This window comes from Oncorhynchus mykiss, chromosome 1 (genome assembly GCF_013265735.2).
Source record: "Oncorhynchus mykiss isolate Arlee chromosome 1, USDA_OmykA_1.1, whole genome shotgun sequence".
In the NCBI taxonomy this organism is placed as follows: domain Eukaryota; kingdom Metazoa; phylum Chordata; class Actinopteri; order Salmoniformes; family Salmonidae; genus Oncorhynchus; species Oncorhynchus mykiss.
In genome coordinates, this window is record NC_048565.1 from 2,352,203 (window position 1) to 2,374,702 (window position 22,500).

Genomic DNA, 22,500 nt, shown 5'->3' on the forward strand with positions numbered 1-22,500 from the left:
TGTATGGTGTCCAGGACAACAGAGACGGTATGGTGTCCAGGACAACATAGACTGTATGGTGTCCAGGACAACAGAGACTGTATGGTGTCCAGGACAACAGAGACTGTATGGTGTACAATACAACAGAGACTGTATGGTGTACAATACAACAGAGACTGTATGGTGTACAATACAACAGAGACTGTATGGTGTACAATACATCAGAGACTGTATGGTGTCCAGGACAACAGAGACTGTATGGTGTACAATACATCAGAGACTGTATGATGTACAATACATCAGAGACTGTATGATGTCCAGGACAACAGAGACTGTATGGTGTCCAGCACAACAGAGACTGTATGTGACCATTTCAGAAAACTAGACCCTTGTCGTGGGTCACTTCTTCACAAGATAATTTTTTGAGCCAAATGTGTTTTTTTTGGCAGAAATGCCATCTGAAACATGTGAACTTTCATGTGCCATAATAACAAACTTGTATGCCATCTGTAAATACGAATAAAATGGCTAAATTACGAGTCCTGTTGGTTTAGCCACAGAAAAAGTTGGCAACCTTCCCGCTCGCCATGATTGGCTGAGATAATGAGTGGGCTGGATATGCGGAGAGATGAGTTTAGATTGGTCTGCCATATAGCAGGCTTCTGTCTATTTGAGCTGGTTAGTATGTGTAGGTAATCCTGTCGAATGCTGCATCTTAAAATATATATTTATATTGTGTAGTAAAACTGCATCAGTGTTGCTCTCCACTTTCTGGAGGGCCGAGTTTTGAAATCAGTGGAATTAGTGTATGATAGCTAAGGAGATGGAGAAAACACATGTCTCCGGATTACATCTTCAAACTAAGGGCTATCTGCATTGTGTCCCACCACCCGCCAACCCCTCTTTACGCTACTGCTACTCTCTGTTCATCATATACAGTGCCTTGCGAAAGTATTCGGCCCCCTTGAACTTTGCGACCTTTTGCCACATTTCAGGCTTCAAACATAAAAACTGTATTTGTTTGTGAAGAATCAACAACAAGTGGGACACAATCATGAAGTGGAACGACATTTATTGGATATTTCAAACTTTTTTAACAAATCAAAAACTGAAAAATTGGGCGTGCAAAATGATTCAGCCCCTTTAAGTTAATACTTTGTAGCGCCACCTTTTGCTGCGATTACAGCTGTAAGTCGCTTGGGGTATGTCTCTATCAGTTTTGCACATCGAGAGACAGAATTTTTTTCCCATTCCTCCTTGCAAAACAGCTCGAGCTCAGTGAGGTTGGATGGAGTGCATTTGTGAACAGCAGTTTTCAGTTCTTTCCACAGATTCTCGATTGGATTCAGGTCTGGACTTTGACTTGGCCATTCTAACACCTGGATATGTTTATTTTTGAACCATTCCATTGTAGATTTTGCTTTATGTTTTGGATCATTGTCTTGTTGGAAGAGAAATCTCCGTCCCAGTCTCAGGTCTTTTGCAGACTCCATCAGGTTTTCTTCCAGAATGGTCCTGTATTTGGCTCCATCCATCTTCCCATCAATTTTAACCATCTTCCCTGTCCCTGCTGAAGAAAAGCAGGCCCAAACCATGATGCTGCCACCACCATGTTTGACAGTGGGGATGGTGTGTTCAGGGTGATGAGCTGTGTTGCTTTTACGCCAAACATAATGTTTTGCATTGTTGCCAAAAAGTTCAATTTTGGTTTCATCTGACCAGAGCACCTTCTTCCACATGTTTGGTGTGTCTCCCAGGTGGCTTGTGGCAAACTTTAAACAACACTTTTTATGGATATCTTTAAGAAATGGCTTTCTTCTTGCCACTCTTCCATAAAGGCCAGATTTGTGCAATATACGACTGATTGTTGTCCTATGGACAGAGTCTCCCACCTCAGCTGTAGATCTCTGCAGTTCATCCAGAGTGATCATGGGCCTCTTGGCTGCATCTCTGATCAGTCTTCTCCTTGTATGAGCTGAAAGTTTAGAGGGACGGCCAGGTCTTGGTAGATTTGCAGTGGTCTGATACTCCTTCCATTTCAATATTATCGCTTGCACAGTGCTCCTTGGGATGTTTAAAGCTTGGGAAATATTTTTGTATCCAAATCCGGCTTTAAACTTCTTCACAACAGTATCTCGGACCTGCCTGGTGTGTTCCTTGTTCTTCATGATGCTCTCTGCGCTTTTAACGGACCTCTGAGACTATCACAGTGCAGGTGCATTTATACGGAGACTTGATTACACACAGGTGGATTGTATTTATCATCATTAGTCATTTAGGTCAACATTGGATCATTCAGAGATCCTCACTGAACTTCTGGAGAGAGTTTGCTGCACTGAAAGTAAAGGGGCTGAATAATTTTGCACGCCCAATTTTTCAGTTTTTGATTTGTTAAAAAAGTTTGAAATATCCAATGTCGTTCCACTTCAGGATTGTGTCCCACTTGTTGTTGATTCTTCACAAAAAAATACAGTTTTATATCTTTATGTTTGAAGCCTGAAATGTGGCAAAAGGTCGCAAAGTTCAAGGGGGCCGAATACTTTCGCACGGCACTGTATGCACAGTCACTTTAACCATATCTACATGTACATACTACCTCAATCAGCCTGACTAACCGGTATCTGTATGTAGCTGTTGTTTTTCTTTCTTTACTTACCTATTGTTCACCTAATACCGTTTTTGCACTATTGGTTAGAGCCTGTAAGTAAGCATTTAACTGAAGAAAAAAACACACACACACACACACACACACACACACACACACACACACACACACACACACACACACACACACACACACACACACACACACACACACACACACACACACACACACACACACACACACAGTTTTACAGCTGTTCTATTCGGCGCACGTGACAAATAAACTTTGATTTGATTTGAGTGAGCTGTTCTCTCATCTGTTGTGATGTCAGATCGTTGTAATCAACCCTACTCTGTTCTCTCATCTGTTGTGATGTCAGAACGTTCTAATCAACCCTACTCTGTTCTCTCATCTGTTGTGATGTCAGAACGTTCTAATCAACCCTAGTCTGTTCTCTCATCTGTTGTGATGTCAGAACGTTCTAATCAACCCTACTCTGTTCTCTCATCTGTTGTGATGTCAGAACGTTCTAATCAACCCTACTCTGTTCTCTCATCTGTTGTGATGTCAGAACGTTCTAATCAACCCTACTCTGTTCTCTCATCTGTTGTGATGTCAGAACGTTCTAATCAACCCTACTCTGTTCTCTCATCTGTTGTGATGTCAGAACGTTCTAATCAACCCTACTCTGTTCTCTCATCTGTTGTGATGTCAGAACGTTCTAATCAACCCTACTCTGTTCTCTCATCTGTTGTGATGTCAGAACGTTCTAATCAACCCTACTCTGTTCTCTCATCTGTTGTGATGTCAGAACGTTCTAATCAACCCTACTCTGTTCTCTCATCTGTTGTGATGTCAGAACGTTCTAATCAACCCTACTCTGTTCTCTCATCTGTTGTGATGTCAGAACGTTCTAATCAACCCTACTCTGTTCTCTCATCTGTTGTGATGTCAGAACGTTCTAATCAACCCTACTCTGTTCTCTCATCTGTTGTGATGTCAGAACGTTCTAATCAACCCTACTCTGTTCTCTCATCTGTGTTAGCTTGGGTGATTGACTGTTGTGATGTCAGAACATTTGAATCAACCCTACTCGTCGGCCAGAGTAGTCCAGTGTGAACGCATCGAGAGCGAAATTTACCAACAGACATTCTGACAGCACAGTTACAGTCAACAACGCTCTGGGCAACATAACAGCCCAATCAGCTCTGCTAGGGCGAGTAATGTTCAGTGAGCTGTTCTCTCATTTGTGTCTGGAAGTATCTAGCAAGTTAGCTTGAATGATTAACTACTATTTTTTTAATAAAATTATGAAAGAAACAAATACAAAAACAGAAATATACAAACAAGAGTACATAAACCTAACAAACAAGGGTGTTACATATCGAGATACATTTTCAATTTGTCAAAAACACTTACTGATTAAGTTCAAATAATCTTAAACAAATGTGAAGAGGAGTTTCATTTTATGGATAAAGAATCTGCCATTAAAAATAAACAAATTAACAGTGAAATTTGGGTCAATATAAAACATAATATCAGAATCTTCCAAATAAACATTAAGAGTAGTTTCATTTCAAGTAAATATTAAGAGTAGTTTCATTTAAAATAAAATCGAACTCAATCTGAAATCTTCTGAGTTTAGAGCAAAATAAAGGGTCAAGAGACTCTGGGTCACAACCACAACATACATCTGTTATCAATAATAATATTATCAATAGCTATTTAGAATCTGTGTAAAATAAAGGTGTTTACAAGGGGTGCTGTTATTAGTGCAGAACGCTCGGATCCACCCTTAAAGAGATGGGTGGGGCTAAGGCTTTAATAAGAGGGCGTGAACGATGCTGATTGGGTGAAGACAAAGAAGGGCTCTCCAGTAGTGGAACCGAAACATTCAAAAAGGATATTTTCTCAAAAGTGAGTTTTACAAGTTGATCAACTTTCCAAGCAAAATGACTTTCCCCATTGTTCCTCAAATGCAGTGGATGATATAATTTGGATTTTTGCTACATAAAACCGATTTAAGCTGGTTGGTCATGTACGGTGTACAGTAAGTACAACAGTGACTGTACGGTAGGTGTGATCTTGTGAGACTTACCCCCCCCCAGTTCAGTCTATTGCCCTCTACACCACCAGGTGTGTTCTTGTGAGACTTACCCCCCCAGTTCAGTCTATTGCCCTCTACACCACCAGGTGTGTTCTTGTGAGACTTACCCCCCAGTTCAGTCTATTGCCCTCTACACCACCAGGTGTGTTCTTGTTGAGACTTACCCCCCCAGTTCAGTCTATTGCCCTCTACACCACCAGGTGTGTTCTTGTGAGACTTACCCCCCCAGTTCAGTCTATTGCCCTCTACACCACCAGGTGTGTTCTTGTTGAGACTTACCCCCCCAGTTCAGTCTATTGCCCTCTACACCACCAGGTGTGTTCTTGTGAGACTTACCCCCCCAGTTCAGTCTATTGCCCTCTACACCACCAGGTGTGTTCTTGTGAGACTTACCCCCCCCCCAGTTCAGTCTATTGCCCTCTACACCGCCAGGTGTGTTCTTGTGAGACTTACCCCCCCAGTTCAGTCTATTGCCCTCTACACCGCCAGGTGTGTTCTTGTGAGACTTACCCCCCCAGTTCAGTCTATTGCCCTCTACACCACCAGGTGTGTTCTTGTGAGACTTACCCACCCAGTTCAGTCTATTGCCCTCTACACCGCCAGGTGTGTTCTTGTGAGACTTACCCCCCCAGTTCAGTCTATTGCCCTCTACACCGCCAGGTGTGTTCTTGTGAGACTTACCCCCCACCCAGTTCGGTCTATTGCCCTCTACACCACCAGGTGTGTTCTTGTGAGACTTACCCCCCCAGTTCAGTCTATTGCCCTCTACACCACCAGGTGTGTTCTTGTGAGACTTACCCCCCCCCAGTTCAGTCTATTGCCCTCTACACCACCAGGTGTGTTCTTGTGAGACTTACCCCCCCAGTTCAGTCTATTGCCCTCTACACCGCCAGGTGTGTTCTTGTGAGACTTACCCCCCCAGTTCGGTCTATTGCCCTCTACACCGCCAGGTGTGATCTTGTGAGACTTAGTTCGGTCTATTGCCCTCTACACCGGCAGGTGTGATCTTGTGAGACTTAGTTCGGTCTATTGCCCTCTACACCGGCAGGTGTGATCTTGTGAGACTTACCCACCCAGTTCGGTCTATTGCCCTCTACACCGGCAGGTGTGATCTTGTGAGACTTACCCCCCCAGTTCAGTCTATTGCCCTCTACACCACCAGGTGTGTTCTTGTGAGACTTACCCACCCAGTTCAGTCTATTGCCCTCTACACCACCAGGTGTGTTCTTGTGAGACTTACCCCCCCAGTTCAGTCTATTGCCCTCTACACCGGCAGGTGTGATCTTGTGAGACTTACCCACCCAGTTCGGTCTATTGCCCTCTACACCGGCAGGTGTGATCTTGTGAGACTTACCCACCCAGTTCGGTCTATTGCCCTCTACACCACCAGGTGTGTTCTTGTGAGACTTACCCCCCCAGTTCAGTCTATTGCCCTCTACACCACCAGGTGTGTTCTTGTGAGACTTACCCCCCCAGTTCAGTCTATTGCCCTCTACACCACCAGGTGTGTTCTTGTGAGACTTACCCACCCAGTTCAGTCTATTGCCCTCTACACCGCCAGGTGTGTTCTTGTTGAGACTTACCCCCCCAGTTCAGTCTATTGCCCTCTACACCACCAGGTGTGTTCTTGTGAGACTTACCCCCCCAGTTCAGTCTATTGCCCTCTACACCGCCAGGTGTGTTCTTGTGAGACTTACCCCCCCAGTTCAGTCTATTGCCCTCTACACCACCAGGTGTGTTCTTGTGAGACTTACCCCCCCAGTTCAGTCTATTGCCCTCTACACCACCAGGTGTGTTCTTGTGAGACTTACCCACCCAGTTCAGTCTATTGCCCTCTACACCGCCAGGTGTGTTCTTGTTGAGACTTACCCCCCCAGTTCAGTCTATTGCCCTCTACACCACCAGGTGTGTTCTTGTGAGACTTACCCCCCCAGTTCAGTCTATTGCCCTCTACACCACCAGGTGTGTTCTTGTGGGACTTACCCCCCCAGTTCAGTCTATTGCCCTCTACACCGCCAGGTGTGTTCTTGTGAGACTTACCCCCCCAGTTCAGTCTATTGCCCTCTACACCACCAGGTGTGTTCTTGTGAGACTTACCCCCCCAGTTCAGTCTATTGCCCTCTACACCACCAGGTGTGTTCTTGTGAGACTTACCCCCCACCCAGTTCGGTCTATTGCCCTCTACACCACCAGGTGTGTTCTTGTGAGACTTACCCCCCCAGTTCAGTCTATTGCCCTCTACACCACCAGGTGTGTTCTTGTGAGACTTACCCCCCCAGTTCAGTCTATTGCCCTCTACACCACCAGGTGTGTTCTTGTGAGACTTACCCACCCAGTTCAGTCTATTGCCCTCTACACCGCCAGGTGTGTTCTTGTGAGACTTACCCCCCCAGTTCAGTCTATTGCCCTCTACACCACCAGGTGTGTTCTTGTGAGACTTACCCCCCCAGTTCAGTCTATTGCCCTCTACACCGCCAGGTGTGTTCTTGTGAGACTTACCCCCCCAGTTCAGTCTATTGCCCTCTACACCACCAGGTGTGTTCTTGTGAGACTTACCCCCCAGGTCAGTCTATTGCCCTCTACACCACCAGGTGTGTTCTTGTGAGACTTACCCCCCCAGTTCAGTCTATTGCCCTCTACATTTGACTTGACAAACAAATATTTTGAATTTTACATTTGTGACATTTCCCAGTAGGCTATCTATAGTATTGTAATATTATAATGTACTGTACCTATTTAGCCATGTCCCAGTACAGTACTCACAGGTAGAGGCTGGTCAGATAGTGCAGTCCATGCAGATCTGAATGGTGTTCAGTATGTACTTACAGACAGTGGTTCCTGTCCCTCATGCATGGTGATGCAGTCCATGCTGATCTGGATAGTGTTCCCTGATGGTCCATCTTCGTCTGCTGGGCTGTCTGAGAAGTTCAACTCTATGGGCTGCGACGAGTGGAATGCAGACCTGAAACACACACAGGGCAACACTGATTTAACTAGGTTTAGAAATGTGTGGTGTGGTGTGTGTGTGTGTGTTGTGTGGTGTGTGTGTGTGTGTGTGTGTGTGGTGTGGTGTGTGTGTGTGTGTGTGTGTGTGTGTGTGTGTGTGTGTGTGTGTGTGTGTGTGTGTGTGTGTGTGTGTGTGTGTGTGTGTGTGTGTGTGTTGTGTGGTGTGTGTGTGTGTGTGTGTGTTGTGTAGACTCACTGGTCCAGCATCTCCAGCAGCTGGTTGAACACATCCTGACTGAGGATGTCAGAGCTCTGTTCTGATTGGTTCTGTGACATTATGGAGGCCAGGAAGGAACTCTCTGTCCAGGACAAACGGGAGGAGGGGTCTCTATACCTGCAGGAGGAGAGAGATAAAGGAACACCGTCACTAACTACTATAACTTTCTGTGCAGGCCAGATGGGAGGGAGCACGGTCGGCCCGTATTGCAATTCTACACATTTTGCCACAGTTAAACGCTGTTCTTTTGCTCAAACATAAAAACATCCATTATTTTATGCTTACATTTAGGTGACTGTAAGTTCTCAAAGATTATATTATTGAAAAAAAAAAAAAAAATATATATATATAGGTTCATTATCTTTTCTACATACTTTATATCTGGTTTTGGTTGTTTAATTTTACATTGAAAGTTTCCTGTAAGTAACTTCCATAACCCTCTGTCCAGGACAGGTGGGAGGACGGGTAGAGAGAAATATAACATCACTAACTAGTAACTACAGCTAACTACCGTAACTAACTAGCATAACCATAACTACCAGGACAGGTGGGAGAACGGGTCTCTATACCTGCAGGAAGAGAGAAATATAACATCACTAACTAGTAACTACAGCTAACTACCGTAACTAACTAGCATAACCATAACTACCAGGACAGGTGGGAGGACGGGTCTCTATACCTGCAGGAAGAGAGAAATATAACATCACTAACTAGTAACTACAGCTAACTACCGTAACTAACTAGCATAACCATAACTAGATGGGAAGACGGGTCTCTCAACCTGAAGGAATAGACAGGAACACCATAACAATTAAAGGTTGGGAATTGCCAGGGACCTCACGATACGATATTAACACGATACTTAGGTGCCGATACGATATGTATCGCGATTCTCAAAGATTATCACGTTTCTCCTTGTATTGTGATTTGATAATGTGATTTAATGTTCCAACTGGAGCAGTCTGGAGCAGACTGGAGCAGTCTGGAGCAGACTGGAGCAGTCTGGTGTAGACTGGAGCAGACTGGAGCAGACTGGAGCAGACTGGAGCGGACTGGAGCAGACTGGAGTGGACTGGAGCAGACTGGAGCAGACTGGAGCAGACTGGAGCGGACTGGAGCAGACTGGAGCAGACTGGAGCAGACTGGAGCAGACTGGAGTGGACTGGAGCAGACTGGAGCAGTCAGGACCAGACTGGAGCATCTGGAGCAGACTGGAGCAGACTGGAGCAGACTGGAGCAGACTGGAGTAGACTGGAGCAGACTGGAGCAGACTGGAGCATCTGGAGCAGACTGGAGCAGACTGGAGCGGACTGGAGCAGACTGGAGCAGACTGGAGCAGACTGGAGCAGACTGGAGCAGACTGGAGCAGACTGGAGCAGTATGGGGCAGACTGTAGCAGTCTGGAGCAGCCTGGAGCAGCCTGGAGCAGACTGGAGTGGACCGGAGCAGACTGGAGCAGACTGGAGCAGACTGGAGCAGACTGGAGTAGACTGGAGCAGACTGGAGCAGACTGGAGCAGTATGGAGCAGACTGGAGCAGTATGGGGCAGACTGTAGCAGTCTGGAGCAGCCTGGAGCAGCCTGGAGCAGACTGGGGCGGCAGGGTAGCCTAGTGGTTAGAGCGTTGGACTAGTAACCGGAAGGTTGTGAGTTCAAACCCCCGAGCTGACAAGGTACAAATCTGTCGTTCTGCCCCTGAACAGGCAGTTAACCCACTGTTCCCAGGCCGTCATTGAAAATAAGAATTTGTTCTTAACTGACTTGCCTGGTTAAATAAAGGTAAAAAAAAAAAAAAAAAAAAAAAAAAAAAAAAACTGGAGTGGACCGGAGCAGACTGGAGCAGACTGGAGCAGACTGGAGCAGACTGGAGCAGACTGGAGTAGACTGGAGCAGACTGGAGCAGACTGGAGCAGTATGGAGCAGACTGGAGCGGACTGGAGCAGACTGGAGCAGCCTGGAGCAGCCTGGAGCAGACTGGAGTGGACCGGAGCAGACTGGAGCAGACTGGAGCAGACTGGAGCAGACTGGAGCAGCCTGGAGCAGTCTGGAGCAGTATGGAGCAGCAGTGTCAGAGACAGTTCCATTGTTCAAGCGGCAGCCAGGCACACGCCGCTGCTGCTGCCATCTGTGTGTGAGCCGAACACACAGCCAGTCGGAAATCCCCGCACGGTGTATATGATACCACAGCACTGAGATTCCCAAACGCCTGGCATGTGTACAGCTGTACGGGGGCTTGACATGGGGGCTGTGTGTGTGTGGGCAGGGGGGCATAATCTGAAGCTGCCACTATTTGAGGGCCCGGGCGGAGGGTGGAATTCCCCAACATTCCGTTGTGTGTAGGGGGGGGGGGGGGGGGGGGAGAAGATATGAATACCTATTTAACAACACAGCCAGGCATTTTCTAATGAAGCACATCATCTGAGCAGGACTATCATAATGTACTCTAAGCAGGACACACAACCCAAGTGTGTGTGTGGAGAGTGTGTGTGTGTGTACCAAGTGGGGCATTTGGGGTTTGGAAACTAGACCTGGAGGGGGGGGGGGGGGGGTTGAACTACAGCTATGAAGAATCTTAAACACATTGTGTCTCAGTATGCGGTACTGAGTGATTTGTGCTTTTTGAGGTTGGTCCAGTTTCATTAGTTAAAAATAAATATTCGTTTTTTTTTTTTTTTTTTTTGTGTTGTGTTGTGGATATTACTTTGTTTTTATTCAGTGAGATTATTAGTCAAATGGAGAATTGTACATTTTTCAAACACCTGAAACAACTTTACTGTAATCCACAACTTTACTGTAATCCACAACTTTACTGTAATCCAGAGCCATAATCATTATGCTTCATAATATATGAAAAATATGTATTAAATATGTATTATTATTCAGCATATCGAAGCATACCTCTTGAGCGGTCTCCTGATGGTTATTTTTTTAAGAAACTAAACATGCTTGATTGAAAGGAGTGAGTCTGTTTCAGTACATTTAGTCGCTTGCTTTTCTCTAAAGTCTTCCAACCATGCCAGCTTAGTGGCTATTGGTATTACAGAGAAAAGTACACATCTGAGGGGGCATGTGCCTGTGCTCCCAAAAGGGCTCCAAATCTCTGCAATGGATTATGGTTATTGTAGTTAATTACCACATTTCTGCGCTGAACTCCGAACTCAATATTTGCTGAATGAAAATGCTGTGTGTAACGTCAAATTTACTCGTCCGTTTACTCCGCCACTTGAATCCTCTCTCTCTCTCTCTCTCTCTCTCTCTCTTCCCTCTCTCTTCTCTCTCTCTCTCCCTCTCCCTCTCCCTCTCCCTCTCTCTCTCTCTCTCTTCTCTCTCTCTCTCTCTCTCTCTCTCTCTCTCTCTCTCTTCTCTCTCTGTCTCTCCCTCTCTCTCTCTCTCTCCCTCTCCCTCTCTCTCTCTCTTCTCTCTCCTCTCTCTCAATTCAATTCAAACGGCTTCATTACCATGGGAGACATATGTTAACATTACCAAAGCAAGTGAAGTAGACAATAAACTAAAGTGAAATAAACATAAAAAATTACAGTAAACATCACACTTATAAAAGTTCCAAAATAATAGAGTCATTTCAAATGTCATATTATGTCTATATACAGTGTTGTAATTAGGTGTAAATAGTTAAAGTTACACAAGATAAAATAAATAAACATAAATATGGGTTGTATTTACAATGGTGTGTGTTCTTCACTGGTTGCCCTTTTCTCGTGGCAACAGGTCACACATCTTGCTGCTGTGATGCACACTGTGGAATTTCACCCAGTAGATATGGGAGTTTATCAAAATTGAATTTGTTATCAATTTTTTGTGGATCTGTGTAATCTGAGGGAAATATGTGTCTCTAATACGGTCATACATTGGACAGGAGGTTAGGAAGTGCAGCTCAGTTTCCACCTCATTTTGTGGGCAGTGAAACACATAGCCTGTCTTCTCTTGAGAGCCAGGTCTGCCTACAGCGGCCTTTCTCAATAGCAAGTCTGTACTTAGTCAAAGCTTTCTTTAGGTTTGAGTCAGTCACAGTGGTCAGGTATTCTGCCACTGTGTACTCTCTGTTTAGGCCCAAATAGCATTCTAGTTTGTTAATTATTTCCAATGTGTCAAGTAATTATCTTTTTGTTATCTCGTGATTTGGTTGGGTTTAATTGTATTGCTCTCCTGTGGCTCTGTACGGCCAGCATCTAGGCCTGTCATTTATCCATCCAGCATCTAGGCCTGTCATTTATCCATCCAGCATCTAGGCCTGTCATTTATCCATGACCTCATCCAGCATCTAGACCTGTCATTTATCCATGACAACATCATCTAGACCTGTCATTTATCAATCCAGCATCTAGGCCTGTCATTTATCCATCCAGCATCTAGGCCTGTCATTTATCCATGACCTCATCCAGCATCTAGACCTGTCATTTATCCATGACAACATCATCTAGGCCTGTCATTTATCCATCCAGCATCTAGGCCTGTCATTTATCCATGACCTCATCCAGCATCTAGACCTGTCATTTATCCATGACAACATCATCTAGACCTGTCATTTATCCATCCAGCATCTAGGCCTGTCATTTATCCATCCAGCATCTAGGCCTGTCATTTATCCATGACCTCATCCAGCATCTAGACCTGTCATTTATCCATGACAACATCATCTAGGCCTGTCATTTATCCATCCAGCATCTAGGCCTGTCATTTATCCATCCAGCATCTAGGCCTGTCATTTATCCATGACATCATCATCTAGGCCTGTCATTTATCCATGACATCATCATCTAGGCCTAGTCATTTATCCATGACAACATCATCTAGGCCTGTCATTTATCCATAACAACATCATCTAGGCCTGTCATTTATCCATGACAACATCATCTAGGCCTGTCATTTATCCATGACAACATCATCTAGGCCTGTCATTTATCCATGACAACATCATCTAGGCCTGTCATTTATCCATGACAACATAATCTAGGCCTAGTCATTTATCCATAACAACATCATCTAGGCCTGTCATTTATCCATGACAACATCATCTAGGCCTAGTCATTTATCCATAACAACATCATCTAGGCCTGTCATTTATCCATGACAACATCATCTAGGCCTGTCATTTATCCATGACATCATCATCTAGGCCTAGTCATTTATCCATGACAACATCATCTAGGCCTGTCATTTATCCATGACAACATCATCTAGGCCTAGTCATTTATCCATGACAACATCATCTAGGCCTAGTCATTCATCCATGACATCATCATCTAGGCCTAGTCATTTATCCATGACAACATCATCTAGGCCTGTCATTTATCCATGACAACATTATCTAGGCCTGTCATTTATCCATGACAACATTACCTAGGCCTGTCATTTATCCATTCAGCATCTAGGCCTGTCATTTATCCATGACAACATCATCTAGGCCTGTCATTCATCCATGACAACATCATCTAGGCCTGTCATTTATCCATGACAACATCATCTAGGCCTGTCATTATCCATGACAACATCATCTAGGCCTAGTCATTTATCCAAGACAACCTCATCCAGCATCTAAACCTGTCATTTATCCATGACAACATCATCCAGCATCTAAACCTGTCATTTATCCATCAGCATCTAGGCCTGTCATTTATCCATCCAGCATCTAGGCCTGTCATTTATCCATGACAACCTCATCCAGCATCTAAACCTGTCATTTATCCATAACAACATCATCTAGGCCTAGTCCTTTATCCATGACAACATCATATAGGCCTGTCATTTATCCATGACAACATTATCTAGGCCTGTCATTTATCCATGACAACATTATCTAGGCCTGTCATTTATCCATCCAGCATCTAGGCCTGTCATTTATCCATGACAACATCATCTAGGCCTGTCATTCATCCATGACAACATCATCTAGGCCTGTCATTTATCCATGACAAAATCATCTAGGCCTGTCATTTATCCATGACAACATCATCTAGGCCTGTCATTTATCCAGGACAACCTCATCCAGCATCTAAACCTGTCATTTATCCATGACAACATCATCCAGCATCTAAACCTGTCATTTATCCATCAGCATCTAGGCCTGTCATTTATCCATCCAGCATCTAGGCCTGTCATTTATCCATGACAACCTCATCCAGCATCTCAACCTGTCATTTATCCATAACAACATCATCCAGCATCTAAACCTGTCATTTATCCATGACAACATCATCCAGCATTTAACCTGTCATTTATCCATCCAGCATCTAGGCCTAGTCATTTATCCATGACAACATCATCTAGGCCTGTCATTTATCCATGACAACATCATCTAGGCCTGTCATTTATCCATGACAACATCATCTAGGCCTGTCATTTATCCATAACAACATCATCTAGGCCTAGTCATTTATCCATAACAACATCATCTAGGCCTAGTCATTTATCCATGACAACATCATCTAGGCCTGTCATTTATCCATGACAACATCATCTAGGCCTGTCATTTATCCATGACAACATCATCTAGGCCTAGTCATTTATCCATGACAACATCATCTAGGCCTAGTCATTTATCCATGACAACATCATCTAGGCCTGTAATTTATCCATGACAACATCATCTAGGCCTGTCATTTATCCATGACAACATCATCTAGGCCTGTCATTTATCCATGACAACATCATCTAGGCCTAGTCATTTATCCATGACAACATCATCTAGGCCTAGTCATTCATCCATGACAACATCATCTAGGCCTGTCATTTATCCATGACAACATCATCTAGGCCTAGTCATTTATCCATGACAACATCATCTAGGCCTGTCATTTATCCATGACAACATCATCTAGGCCTGTCATTTATCCATGACAACATCATCTAGGCCTGTCATTTATCCATGACAACATCATCTAGGCCTAGTCATTTATCCATGACAACATCATCTAGGCCTGTCATTTATCCATGACAACATCATCTAGGCCTGTCATTTATCCATGACAACATCATCCAGCATCTAAACCTGTCATTTATCCATCCAGCATCTAGGCCTAGTCATTCATCCATGACAACATCATCTAGGCCTGTCATTTATCCATGACAACATCATCTAGGCCTGTCATTTATCCATGACAACATCATCTAGGCCTGTCATTTATCCATAACAACATCATCTAGGCCTAGTCATTTATCCATAACAACATCATCTAGGCCTAGTCATTTATCCATGACAACATCATCTAGGCCTGTCATTTATCCATGACAACATCATCTAGGCCTGTCATTTATTCATGACAACATCATCTAGGCCTAGTCATTTATCCATGACAACATCATCTAGGCCTAGTCATTTAGCCATGACAACATCATCTAGGCCTGTCATTTATCCATGACAACATCATCTAGGCCTGTCATTTATCCATGACAACATCATCTAGGCCTGTCATTTATCCATGACAACATCATCTAGGCCTAGTCATTTATCCATGACAACATCATCTAGGCCTAGTCATTCATCCATGACAACATCATCTAGGCCTGTCATTTATCCATGACAACATCATCTAGGCCTAGTCATTTATCCATGACAACATCATCTAGGCCTGTCATTTATCCATGACAACATCATCTTGGCCTGTCATTTATCCATGACAACATCATCTAGGCCTGTCATTTATCCATGACAACATCATCTAGGCCTAGTCATTTATCCATGACAACATCATCTAGGCCTGTCATTTATCCATGACAACATCATCTAGGCCTAGTCATTTATCCATGACAACATCATCTAGGCCTGTCATTTATCCATGACAACATCATCTAGGCCTGTCATTTATCCATGACAACATCATCTAGGCCTGTCATTTATCCATGACAACATCATCTAGGCCTGTCATTTATCCATGACAACATCATCTAGGCCTAGTCATTTTGTTGTATCCATATAATATGAACTGACAATCCTGCTGTCTTTCAGTTTTAGCTCCATTTCTTCAGGCTAAAGGGTCTGAGCCAATTTAAATATCTTCTCGCTAACTTTGCTGTGTTCAAAGTACATTTCCCTTTCCCAAAAACCTGGCTTGGCAGTCCTCCCCCTCCTCCTCCTCCTCCTCCTCCTCCTTATGAGCTAAAGAGGTGTGGTGCTGTGTGAGGCAGAGGGAACATACGCTCCAGCTGCATTACTAGGACAACAAGGTGCTGCCAAGCCTGTCATAAGGTAGAAAAGCTTCTTTCAACTCACACTGTGTAGTCAATAGATAGTGATTTGGCAGAGAGAGAGAGACGCACACTGGGAAATTCGAGTCCCAAAATGGCACACTATTCCCTATGCAGTGCACTACTTTGGACCAAAGCCTTATGGTCCCCCCCTGTCAAACGATATGTGCACTACGTAGGGAATGTGATGCCATTTGGGACGTAAAACAGAGACACGCTAGCAGGTCAGTTGTCTTTTCACTCAGTGTGCACATTCAACCCCCCCCCCCCCCCCCCCCCCCCCCCCCCCCCACACACACACACACACTTTTCCACTTACCTATTGTATACAGAAGACTCTTGTATATTAAGCAGGACATGCATAGTTCAGTCTTTTGTGTTTTTGAACAGGTAGACCTAGGCTTTATTGTGCATACTGAACTAGCTATAGACACTGGCGGTGCCTGGCTGCTTCTCCTAAAGACCAGCTGAAGGTGGAATCAGAGCTGCTCGTGGTGGGGGAGTTTACACATTGACGTTATACAGTGTAATAATGCACATCACCTAAATATTTGCAGGCCTACAGTAAAACGTATCGCATTAAAATGTTATAAATTATTAATCGACATTAGCTAGCTACGTTAATACTAATGTAACTTCACTGTAATTGTAATAAAACTATTTAACGTTAGTTATGTATAAACGGAAACATTGACTGCCAGACAGCATGACTTACTTTTACACTATTTGACTATCGCGCACATTCACAATTTTATTTTTTTAAATGCTTCAACTACATATATATATTGTAATAGTAAAAAAATACACTTACTTTACAATTAATAGATGATATTATCTACAAGCTGGGTTCGCAACGCATAAAACTTTCAGCGCTGCTTTCTGAGAATCAATTCACAACTCAAACGTTATGTACCTGTCAACAATAACACACAGACCACCGAGACAGATTATTTGAAGAGGCGCCTTGTAGATTTTTAGGCCTAAACTTTATGTAAAAACAAAACATGTTTAGATTAGGTGGCTAAATATTTGACATCAACCTTGTATTAATTAATTAATAAAAAATGGTGGCCCTTGGTGTACATAGTCCAGCGCATTAGAACCAAATATACCTGAGCTCATACTTCCACAAGTATCAAACTTGGTACACTAATACTAGCTAGATACTTTAAGGCGGTTCCCACCAGGGGTACTAGGAACCCTGGGGGTACTTGGCGTATCCACATGGGGTACTTGAGAAAACTCATGACATCATAGGCCTACTGGTAAAATGCACATGAGGGGGTACTCCGGGGGTGCTCCGATGGTACCTCGGTGTTACTTTGGGAGGGGTACTTCGGGAGTACTTTAGGGGTACTCAGGGGTACTTTAGGGGTATTTCATTTGGGTACTCAGGGGTACTTCAGGGGTATTTCAGTGGGGTACTCTTGGCAGATTCTCTACTATTGGCCTATTTATTTCCTTACCTCCTTGTTCCATTTGCACACCCTGTATATAGACTTTTTCTACTGTATTATTGACTGTACGTTTGTTTACTCCATGTCTAACTCTGTGTTGTTGTCTGTGTCACACTGCTTTGCTTTATCTTGGCCAGGTTGCAGTTGTAAATGAGAACTTCTTCTCTACTGGCCTCCCTGGTTAAATAAAGGTGAAATTAAATAATTAATTAAAAAAAGATCAACATTCAGTTGGAGGTATTAAATAAAATTGTTAGGGCGGCCAGATTAGATATCTTTTTACAAGATGTCCAGACATTTTCTACATGGGATTACTCTTCCCAAGACCGGTATAAAAAAACAATGCATAAACACAATTATAATATTATAAAGCACTTTTATTAAAATTAAATGTTGCTTGAAGTTCGTTCTAAGTGTTATAAGATTAGCCTAATTTAGTGCATCATATTGTTTAGATACTGGAACACATTACATAGTTGACCTTCCACACATGGATTCATTTCTACTTTCCTGTCCATTTTACATACATAGCTTCATCTTTTGTTTTTATTTACACATAGGGAACCTTTTGTCTGTTTTTATTTACACATAGGGAACCTTTTGTCTGTTTTTATTTACACATAGGGAACCTTTTGTCTGTTTTTATTTACACATAGGGAACCTTTTGTCTGTTTTTATTTACACATAGGGAACCTTTTGTCTGTTTTTATTTACACATAGGGAACCTTTTGTCTGTTTTTATTTACACATAGGGAACCTTTTGTAAATGTCATATCTCCTTAGACATAGGAAACCTTTTGTAAATGTCATATCTCCTTAGACATAGGGAACCTTTTGTAAATGTCATATCTCCTTAGACATAGGGAACCTTTTGTAAATGTCATATCTCCTTAGACATAGGGAACCTTTTGTAAATGTCATATCTCCTTAGACATAGGGAACCTTTTGTAAATGTCATATCTCCTTAGACATAGGGAACCTTTTGTAAATGTCATATCTCCTTAGACATAGGGAACCTTTTGTAAATGTCATATCTCCTTAGACATAGGGAACCTTTTGTAAATGTCATATCTCCTTAGACATAGGGAACCTTTTGTAAATGTCATATCTCCTTAGACATAGGGAACCTTTTGTAAATGTCATATCTCCTTAGACATAGGGAACCTTTTGTAAATGTCATATCTCCTTAGACATAGGGAACCTTTTGTAAATGTCATATCTCCTTAGACATAGGGAACCTTTTGTAAATGTCATATCTCCTTAGACATAGGGAACCTTTTGTAAATGTCATATCTCCTTAGACATAGGGAACCTTTTGTAAATGTCATATCTCCTTAGACATAGGAAACCTTTTGTAAATGTCATATCTCCTTAGACATAGGAAACCTTTTGTAAATGTCATATCTCCTTAGACATAGGGAACCTTTTGTAAATGTCATATCTCCTTAGACATAGGGAACCTTTTGTAAATGTCATATCTCCTTAGACATAGGGAACCTTTTGTAAATGTCATATCTCCTTAGACATAGGGAACCTTTTGTAAATGTCATATCTCCTTAGACATAGGGAACCTTTTGTAAATGTCATATCTCCTTAGACATAGGGAACCTTTTGTAAATGTCATATCTCCTTAGACATAGGGAACCTTTTGTAAATGTCATATCTCCTTAGACATAGGGAACCTTTTGTAAATGTCATATCTCCTTAGACATAGGGAACCTTTTGTAAATGTCATATCTCCTTAGACATAGGGAACCTTTTGTAAATGTCATATCTCCTTAGACATAGGGAACCTTTTGTAAATGTCATATCTCCTTAGACATAGGGAACCTTTTGTAAATGTCATATCTCCTTAGACATAGGGAACCTTTTGTAAATGTCATATCTCCTTAGACATAGGGAACCTTTTGTAAATGTCATATCTCCTTAGACATAGGGAACCTTTTGTAAATGTCATATCTCCTTAGACATAGGGAACCTTTTGTAAATGTCATATCTCCTTAGACATAGGGAACCTTTTGTAAATGTCATATCTCCTTAGACATAGGGAACCTTTTGTAAATGTCATATCTCCTTAGACATAGGGAACCTTTTGTAAATGTCATATCTCCTTAGACATAGGGAACCTTTTGTAAATGTCATATCTCCTTAGACATAGGGAACCTTTTGTAAATGTCATATCTCCTTAGACATAGGGAACCTTTTGTAAATGTCATATCTCCTTAGACATAGGGAACCTTTTGTAAATGTCATATCTCCTTAGACATAGGGAACCTTTTGTAAATGTCATATCTCCTTAGACATAGGGAACCTTTTGTAAATGTCATATCTCCTTAGACATAGGGAACCTTTTGTAAATGTCATATCTCCTTAGACATAGGGAACCTTTTGTAAATGTCATATCTCCTTAGACATAGGGAACCTTTTGTAAATGTCATATCTCCTTAGACATAGGGAACCTTTTGTAAATGTCATATCTCCTTAGACATAGGAAACCTTTTGTAAATGTCATATCTCCTTAGACATAGGAAACCTTTTGTAAATGTCATATCTCCTTAGACATAGGGAACCTTTTGTAAATGTCATATCTCCTTAGACATAGGGAACCTTTTGTAAATGTCATATCTCCTTAGACATAGGGAACCTTTTGTAAATGTCATATCTCCTTAGACATAGGAAACCTTTTGTAAATGTCATATCTCCTTAGACATAGGGAACCTTTTGTAAATGTCATATCTCCTTAGACATAGGGAACCTTTTGTAAATGTCATATCTCCTTAGACATAGGGAACCTTTTGTAAATGTCATATCTCCTTAGACATAGGGAACCTTTTGTAAATGTCATATCTCCTTAGACATAGGGAACCTTTTGTAAATGTCATATCTCCTTAGACATAGGGAACCTTTTGTAAATGTCATATCTCCTTAGACATAGGGAACCTTTTGTAAATGTCATATCTCCTTAGACATAGGGAACCTTTTGTAAATGTCATATCTCCTTAGACATAGGGAACCTTTTGTAAATGTCATATCTCCTTAGACATAGGGAACCTTTTGTAAATGTCATATCTCCTTAGACATAGGGAACCTTTTGTAAATGTCATATCTCCTTAGACATAGGGAACCTTTTGTAAATGTCATATCTCCTTAGACATAGGGAACCTTTTGTAAATGTCATATCTCCTTAGACATAGGGAACCTTTTGTAAATGTCATATCTCCTTAGACATAGGGAACCTTTTGTAAATGTCATATCTCCTTAGACATAGGGAACCTTTTGTAAATGTCATATCTCCTTAGACATAGGGAACCTTTTGTAAATGTCATATCTCCTTAGACATAGGGAACCTTTTGTAAATGTCATATCTCCTCCAACATCACAATTCTGTTCTATTTTCTATTCCTTTATAATTTATTTTCTCTGTCTTCTCTTGTTGTTTGTTTAGTTGTTTGTTCAACACAGAAACCTTTTATGCATATCTCAGCTGACTAACTTTTCCCCTTGCATCAGTCCCTATTAACAAACTGCACAACCTCTGTGGGGATTTCAAATCGTAAAAAATCTCATTGCAAAGTTAGCATTCAGTTTATCTAAAAACTCTGACATCACGGGAGTGGTCTGTACTGCTGAAGACTCAATATGCACTGAGTGGACAACACATTGAGGACATCTTTCCACTTCACAGACTGACCAGGCGAATCCAGACAAAAGCTATGATCAATTATTGATGTAATTTGTTAAATCCACTTCAATCAGTGTAGAGGAAGGGGGAGGAGACGGGTTAAAGAAGGATTTTTAAGCCTTGAGAGAATTGAGACATGGATTGTGTATGTGTGTCATTCAGAGGGTGAATGGGCAAGATAAAATATTTAAGTGCCTTTGAATGGGGTGTGGTAGTAGGTCCCAGACGCAACGGTTTGTGCCAAGAACTGCAACACTGCTGGGATTTTCAAGACTGGTCCACCACCCAAAGGTCATCCAGACAACTTGACACAACTGTGAAAAGCATTGGCGTCAACATGGGCCAGCATCCCTGCGGAACACTTTCCACACCTTGAAGAGTCCACGCCCCGCAGTGGAAGTGTCATAATACCCATAAAACCTAGAGGTCAAACAGGGAAGTGGTTCCACGGCCCACTGAACATGGACAGAGAGAGAGAAGGCCCACTGAACATGGACGGAGAGAGAGAAGGCCCACTGAACATGGACGGAGAGAGAGAAGGCCCGCTGAACATGGACAGAGAGAGAGAAGGCCCACTGAACATGGACAGAGAGAGAGAAGGCCCACTGAACATGGATGTAAAGACTGTTAATGATACAAGTCTATGAGACTGGAGAAGTCAGTTGACAGTAGTGCACTACTTTTGACCAGGGCCCAAAGAAAATAGGGTGCCATTTGGGATGTGACCCAAGTTGTTGATTGTGGTGGGTAGCGTGCAGTGTGGTCAGGGAGGAGATAGTCATTTCCTGGATGAAGGTGCGAACTGAAGTGGGTGGGTTATTACTGGGTGAGTCAGCAGAGGGAGTTGAATGAAATGTTACATTTAAATGTCATGTTTGGTTAGCAGTGATTTGGATGCCGTGTCTCTTTCAACTTGTTTTGTTTTACAAGTTATTGCAGTGTGTTGAAAATTCCCAGGGATCCATGATTCCATGCAGTGTGTTGAATATTCCCAGGGATCCATGATTCCATGCAGTGTGTTAAATATTCCCAGGGATCCATGATTCCATGCAGTGTGTTGAATATTCCCAGGGATCCATGATTCCATGCAGTGTGTTGAATATTCCCAGGGATCCATGATTCCATGCAGTGTGTTAAATATTCCCAAGGATCCATGATTCCATGCAGTGTGTTGAATATTCCCAGGGATCCATGATTCCATGCAGTGTGTTGAAAATTCCCAAGGGATCCATGATTCCATGCAGTG

The 22,500-nt window shown here is 42.6% G+C and overlaps 1 protein-coding gene across 6 annotated transcripts in view; it reads right to left on the reverse strand.

The window, feature by feature from the left end:
- The window catches only part of tp63 (tumor protein p63), a 128,075-nt gene that overhangs the window by 92,972 nt on the left and 12,603 nt on the right, over positions 1-22,500 (reverse strand). For all 6 annotated transcript variants that reach the window (XR_005052171.1, XM_036980419.1, XM_036980330.1 and 3 more), the window contains exons 2-3: positions 7,894-8,031; positions 7,518-7,653 (exon numbers count right to left, since the gene is read on the reverse strand). Coding sequence is in view for 5 of the 6 variants with exons in the window: in XM_036980419.1 (XP_036836314.1) it covers positions 7,518-7,653; positions 7,894-8,031 (274 nt within the window). In the remaining variant the exon portion in view is untranslated. The remainder of the gene's footprint in view (positions 1-7,517; positions 7,654-7,893; positions 8,032-22,500) is intronic.